This window comes from Elephantulus edwardii, unplaced genomic scaffold (assembly GCF_000299155.1).
Source record: "Elephantulus edwardii isolate Elephantulus edwardi_28Jun2011 unplaced genomic scaffold, EleEdw1.0 scaffold00237, whole genome shotgun sequence".
Lineage (NCBI taxonomy): Eukaryota > Metazoa > Chordata > Mammalia > Macroscelidea > Macroscelididae > Elephantulus > Elephantulus edwardii.
The window spans coordinates 1,245,793-1,252,832 of record NW_006399987.1 but is presented as its reverse complement, the minus strand read 5'-3'; the positions used below and the strand labels follow the sequence as shown (position 1 = coordinate 1,252,832).

The 7,040-nt window shown below is 39.4% G+C and overlaps 2 protein-coding genes across 2 annotated transcripts in view; both read left to right on the top strand.

Annotated features, from left to right (window-relative positions):
• Positions 1-415: 415 nt before the first annotated feature.
• LOC102849032 (olfactory receptor 18-like) lies at positions 416-1,375 on the top strand. Its single transcript, XM_006898826.1, has one exon. It carries the CDS (start codon positions 440-442, stop codon positions 1,373-1,375), a length of 936 nt encoding a protein of 311 aa, XP_006898888.1. The 5' UTR covers positions 416-439.
• Positions 1,376-3,955: 2,580 nt separating this feature from the next.
• Positions 3,956-7,040, top strand: part of LOC102848622 (olfactory receptor 18-like) — a 22,960-nt gene continuing 19,875 nt past the window's right edge. The window contains exons 1-3 of the mRNA XM_006898825.1: positions 3,956-4,007; positions 4,170-4,210; positions 5,031-5,156. Coding sequence (XP_006898887.1) covers positions 3,956-4,007; positions 4,170-4,210; positions 5,031-5,156 — 219 coding nt within the window. The remainder of the gene's footprint in view (positions 4,008-4,169; positions 4,211-5,030; positions 5,157-7,040) is intronic.

Genomic DNA, 7,040 nt, shown 5'->3' with positions numbered 1-7,040 from the left:
GACAGAGTATATTGAGCATATCATAGCCTGCGAAAAGGAAAACAGATCTGTCTTGGAACAGTGTGCCTGCAAAGCTGTAGATATGAGGACGGTGAAGCTGTGGGTATGTTATCAAGATTGGTGAGCCCCTGGAAAAAAGACATTATGGTTGGGAAAGCAGAGGGTCAGCGACACAGGGGAAGATCTATTTAGAGATCTCTCTAACAGAGGCTGTAACAATAATACTTAGGGCAGCAGAGATTGTGAGGACAACTCAGGAATGGGCAGCATTTGCTTTTGCTGTGAATTAGAGCAGTCTCACTGGCACCTAATAAAAGCAGTGAATGCCTTTGCTGTTAGAACATTCTTTAGTGCAAAAAGTAGACGTGCATAGAAAATGATCATCATTTATTGCATTCTCTGGGCCCTTCTTTTCTTCTCATAAAGGTGTCTCTGCTACATGGAACCACGGAACATATCGAATGTCTCTGTATTCCTCCTTCTCGGCCTCTCAGATGAGCCAGAAATGGAGTACCCTCTCTTTGGAATGTTCTTGTTCATGTACCTGGTCACAGTACTTGGAAACCTGTTCATTATCCTAGCCATCAGCTGTGACAGCAACCTGCATACCCCCATGTATTTTTTCCTGTGCAACCTGTCCATAGCTGATGTTGCTTTCACGTCTACCATCACTCCCAAGATGCTAAATGACATTCACACACACAGCAAGGCCATCTCCTACGTCAACTGCCTGACTCAGTTGTCTCTGTTTAACTTATTTGGATGTATGGACAGTCTTCTCCTCACTATGATGGCCTATGACAGATACGTGGCTATTTGTCACCCGCTGCACTACCCAACGATTATGAATCCATTCTTCTGTGGTCTACTGGTTTTGATAGCTTTCTTCAGCAGCCTTTTGGAATCCCAGCTACAGTGCCTGATGGTGTCCCAGCTTACCTTCTGCATGGAGGTGGAAATCCCTAGTTTTTTCTGTGACCCTCCACTACTCCTTAACCTTGCCTGTTCTGTCACCTCCACCAGTGTCATATTGGTATATATTATAGGTTTTATCTTTGGTGGTGTTCCAGTCTCTTTGATCGTTCTCTCTTATGTACGAATTGTTTCCTCTGTTTTGAAAGTTTCCTCTTCAGGTGGAAAATACAAAGCTTTTTCTACCTGTGGCTCCCACCTGTCAGTTGTTTGCTTGTTCTATGGAACAGGGGTTGGAGTATATCTCAGTTCAGTTCTCTCTCCTTCTCTCAGGACAGGAGCAGTGGCCTCAGTGATGTACACTGTGGTCACCCCCATGCTGAACCCCTTCATCTACAGCCTGAGGAACAGGGACATCAAGAGGGCCCTGCAGAGTCTCTTTACTAGAAAAATCTACTTGTAATAATTGTGTCATCAAAAATACTAGAAGTACTCCAAGGAACTAATGCACTGTTATTCAAAATGGGTGACCCTGGAGGACATTATGCTGAGTGAAATATCTCAGTCACAAAAGGACAAGTATTGCATGGTGCCACTGTTGTAGAATGGGACTGACATCAGGGTTTGGGTAAGACTGAGAAAAACTGGATAAATTATGTATACTGCATTGAAACAGATGAGGGAGAGAACAATTTAAAAGTGATATATGATAGGGTACTATGGTTCTCACAAGAGTCCAGAATTAAGGTTGCATTGTGGAGTGTACTCAGGGCAGGGGGCGGTACAGTGCAGGGGGGGATTGTATATCAATGAAAGAATTTTCCTTTTACTTTTCAAAGAGAGGAGCAAACTGGGGGAGAGGGGTAGGCAGGGAGAAAAGTGCAACAATGAATGAGTGGAAATGAAAAATAGCTGTAAATGTTCATTAAAATTAATGAAATAAAATAAAAAATTAGAAGTACTCATTGTATGGAACTGGAAAACATAATGGTTTAGTCATATAAAAATATTGTAGATATCAAGCTTAGAAGCAGGAGTGGCATCTGCTTCTGTAATAGCTTGCCTCCAGAAACCCTATGAACCTGCAGAAAGGATGAAAGTCACCCAAATGCTGAGGACTTTTGTTCATAGGGTCGCTGTGAGTCACCTGTGACTCAATGGCACTTAACAACAACAACAACATCATGATATGCATTATGGTTAGTATTCCATCTGGCAGAGTAATCTTTAAAGAGATGCACTGCTAGCCTGAAGTCATGCCTCTCTGGTAGGTACAATCCACCAGCTGTTCTGTGGTAGAAAAATGGGGAATCTCCTCCTTGTGATTTGCAATCTCAGAAAACCCGCTAAAGGATCAACTGAGTCTGTTCTGATTTGATAGATTAGAGTAATAGGTATGTGGGACTCTTTTGGGAGTCAGGCAATGGTGTGGAATGCACTGTGTACAGCTACCTAACTGCTATGGAGGGTCTGGTGATGTGTTCTATTTTGATATTTTGCTTGCATGTGCCTACACAATTTTATAAATGATTGAGTTTATTAAGCATATTGGTTTGCCATTCATTCATGTATTATTTTGTCTTATAAAATGAATTGCAATACTCACAATGTCTGATCATTCACTTGTTATAAACCATCTTACCCTTCACCCAGCTTAACAAGTATTTGTTATTTAGAAATTTTTTACTCCCTTTTCCTCCTTCTTATCTATGGTAAACTTCCAGGAATGATTCTATTTGCATGTAGAGGTTTCTTTAGATTTTTATAATGATGATTTTATACAATTATTTGTCTCGTTATGACTTATTTAATTCATTCAGTATAATGTCCTCCAGATGCATCCTTGTTATACAGCATTTTAAACATTCTTTATTGTTTTTTCATTGTTGCACAGTATTTAATTATGTGACTTTACTATAGTTTCTTTATCAAATTATCTGTTAATAGACACAAAGTTTGTTTTTGTCTCTTTGCTATTGTAAATAGCATTGTAGTAAACATGGACGTGCATATATCTGTTTATTTTTAAGCTCTTAATACCTTTGAATATATGTGTCTCTGTGTGTATGTCTGTATACACAAACATAGTAGTAATGTATTTCTGGATAAAGAGTGTTACCATTTACAATTGTAATAATTGTGTCAATCTGCTTTCCATAGTGGGTATACCATTTATATTCCTCCAGTCTCTCCACAGCATCACTTCTGTTTTGTCATGTAAGACAAAGGCACAAAGGCATCTATGTGGAACGCACAGTTCTTTTTAAGGAAATACTGTAATCTTTCCATAGTTTACATCTGATATACATACTTACATTTTATCTATTCTCTCTCTATTTCAAAGTATATTTATACACACACACACACACACACACACACACATCAGAGAGCTGGACAATGTTTAAGGATGACTGAATGAGAATCAATACCTTTGAGTTGTAGTGGTGGAGAAGAGTCTTGAACATACCATGGATTGCCAAGAAAACATGCCTTGGAGAGGGTGAAACCAAGATTCTCCTTGGAGGTTAAGACTTCTGAAGCTCCATCTCACTTTGGATGTGTGGTGAGGAGGGACTGGTCCTTGGAGAAGGACATTATGCTCAAAAGGGTGGAGGGACAGAGCAGGAGAGGAAGACCCTGGATGAGATGGACTGATACAGTAACTGAGGCAATGGGGATGGGTGTGTTGGAGTCAGTCAGTGAGACTGGCTCAGGACAGGACAGGCTTCAGAGCTGTTGTACATAGGGTCACAGGTGACTAGAAAGTACATAACAACAACAATATATCTTATGATTTTTCGCCTTTTGGTTAGCAGCACAGTAGAACTCCACTCATAGGTGACATTTCTTTTTTGTTGTTGTGTACTGTAGATTCGGAACCCACCCATGGCTGACCTTCTGGTGGGTTTTTAGAAGAATGTTAATGGTGAGTCCTCAATTTTACCATCTTAAACTCTGGTAACATAGTGTATAGGAACTTGTGCTGGTAAACCAAATGTGATACCCCTCTGACAGAATCCACTAGCTACTTCTTGAGTGGAAAATGAGCAACTTCTTCCTGTATGATTTACAGGTTCTCAAAAACCTGTTGAAAGGTGAGCTATGAGTTGGTTTTTCGGAGCCTCACAGCACACTCATCCACTGTCCAGCTGTGGGTCAGAGTGCCCAGAAGCTATTGACTGACTTTGCTGTATGGTGCCTGGGAAAAGCATCAGTTTGCAAGGCCCTCTGTCACAACCACTGCTGGCCCTGTTTAGCTCAGGGCTACCCTCCAGCCAGCCAGCTCCATATAGACACCGTAAGTCAGTCTCCAGCAACCACCGATTCACTTGGCTCCACACCTCTGTGACCTGTCAGGCAGCACATCTACCTCTTTACCTCACTTCCCTGCTGTGGTCCTCGGCACATGCTGACTTTCAGTGTTCATGACTTAGATGAAAATCATCACAGTTCACCCCTGCCCCAACGACCAACTGCATTATACAAAGAAGAGACTGATGATGATATAGGCACCTCATCTGGTATCACATACCCAGCACAAGAAAGGAGAGGAAAGACATAAAATAAAGCACCATCCCCAGGTCCCAGAGGCAATAGATAACCTCACACCCCACCAAAAAACAGAACAAAATGTCAAAAAAATGATAAAATTACAGAATCAGTAGAACTTTCAGAGACAGAAAGGCCATTGGGACTTCCTGAAGAGGAATTCAGAATTCTAGTGAAGTGCCTTCACAGGAAGAATGAGTAAAAGTCTGAAAAACTGGGGGAAACCACAGATAAAATCAAGAAAAACATAGAGAAAACTTTAGAGAAATTAAATCACTACAAGATTAAATAGATAAAGCTAATGGACAATTAGGAGCCTTAGAACAACATGAACTTGAAATCCAGAAGGGCAAGACCAAAATTTCAGAACTAGTAACACGCTGCTGGAAGAACAAAGAGCAAAATCTAAGAAATGAAAAACAGACTCTGTGAGGCAGCAAAAAATTCTCAACACTGGAATGCTGGGGTGAAACTCAGAAATAAGAAAGGAAAGAAAACAAAAAAGTATAGGAATTATGTGGGACACCATCAAGAGAAATAACCTACTTGTGATTGGAATTCTGGAACAGGAAGATAATAATAACCCCCGCAAAAAACATCAACACAATGTTGAAGATTTATTGAAAGTAAATTTCCCGGGTATTATGAAGAATGGGAAAATATACATTCAAGAGGCCAAGCAGGATAGAGCCCAGGTAGGAATATATAGAGCCCAAGACATATAATGAGATTCTCCAAAACCAGATTCATGTGAAGAATATGATTTGAAATAAACAGTTACCTACAAAAGAGAATCAGTAAGACTAAACTTTGGTTTCCCAGCAGAAATCAAGCAGGCAAGAAGGCAATGGAATAATGTATACAAAACTCTAAAAAACCCCCAAAATGTCCCAACCCCAATAAACCAATTACCAACCAAGAATCCCGTAACCAGCAAGACTGTTTGTCAAATAAGAAAGTAAAATAACATTCACAGAAAAGCAAAATTAAGGGAATTTGTGAAAGAAAACAAGACCAACAGTATAAGAATTACTAAAAAAAACCAAAAACCCACAAGAATTACTAAAGGGAGATTTCCATGGAGACAGCCCCAAAAAGTAAATGATGCAATTTAACCAGCAATGCCCCCCCAAAACCCATAAAAATAATAAGTATATGCCTATCAAAAATAACACTGGTGATGAATAGAGGAACTGTATCAGGAGAGTAAAAGGAATGCAAGAATGAATTAAAAAAATCAAGAGTCATCAATATGCTATCTACAAGAGACACACTTGAGACATGAGGATAAAGATAGACTAAAAATCAAAGAGTGGAAAAGTATATCAAGCAAATAAAAACTTTAAAAACAGCAGGAGTAACAATATTAATCTCTGTTATAATGATACTGAAAAGAAAGATCAGCTTAAGAGACAAAGAAGGGCATTATATAATGCTTAATGGGACTATAGTACAGAAAGTCACACAGACAAGGAGACATAAAACTATCTCCAGCTGCAGATGATAGTTGTTAAATGCCTTAGAGAGCTATGGTTCATAGCCACCGCATGAGCAATGGATCTGAACCCTGCCCTGTCCTATGCCAGCCTAACCATCTCTGGTACACTGGAGCCCATTTGTACAGTCACTGTGTCAATCCATCTCATTAAAGATATTCCCCTCCTTTGCTGTATACCTACTTTCCAAGTATGATGTCCTTTTCCAAGGACAGACCTCTTCTAAAAACACGCTCAAAATCTGTGAAATGAAATTTCAAAATGGCTAGAAATGCCAGACATTCAAGTTGGATTTAAAAGAGGTTATTTAGCACCAGGGATATCATTGCTGAGGCCAGGTGGATCCTGCGTGAAGGCAAAGAATACCAAAACAACAACATCAACCCAAACTCCAGAGTATTTGGGAGATGACATCAAGGACATTGTACATAAAAAAGGGGAAAAGACATTTAAAAGAAAAAGAAGAAGACAAGATCAAATTAGATGTCAAAGTAAAAAGAGGAAATGATGAAATAAGAGAGCTGAACAGTAAATTTCAAAAACTGATGCTCTTAAATTGTGTTGCTGGTGAAGGGTCAAATATCCTTTGGTGCCCCCACCCCCCCAAATGCAACCAAGGTACTTCTATGAGGTAAGAATGGTGTAATGTTATCTCACATATACTTAATATTTTGTTGGAAGTTCCAATGCCTAGGAAAAGATATGTTTGGAAGAATAGAGGGTAAGCTATAAAGAGGAAGACCATCCATTCGTGGACTGACAAAATGATTACCAAATTGGGCTTGAGCAGAGCTGAGATTGTGAGGATGGAGCAGGATAGGGAAATGTTTTGATTTTTATTCATCGTGTTGCAAAGACCCTTAGTTGTCTTGAGGGTACCTAATAGCAACAATAGCAAAAGGTAGTTGGAACTGCTGGTCCATTCAAGAGGGGAAAAATGATCCATGAGTTTCCAGTGCAAAAAAGTCCAAATTTTAATTAAAATAGATAAGAAAGAATGTTCTCACCAGACACATAAAATAGAATATAATTAATATAATGTAACAGAATAATGTAGCAGAATAACCTAACAGACTAATATAA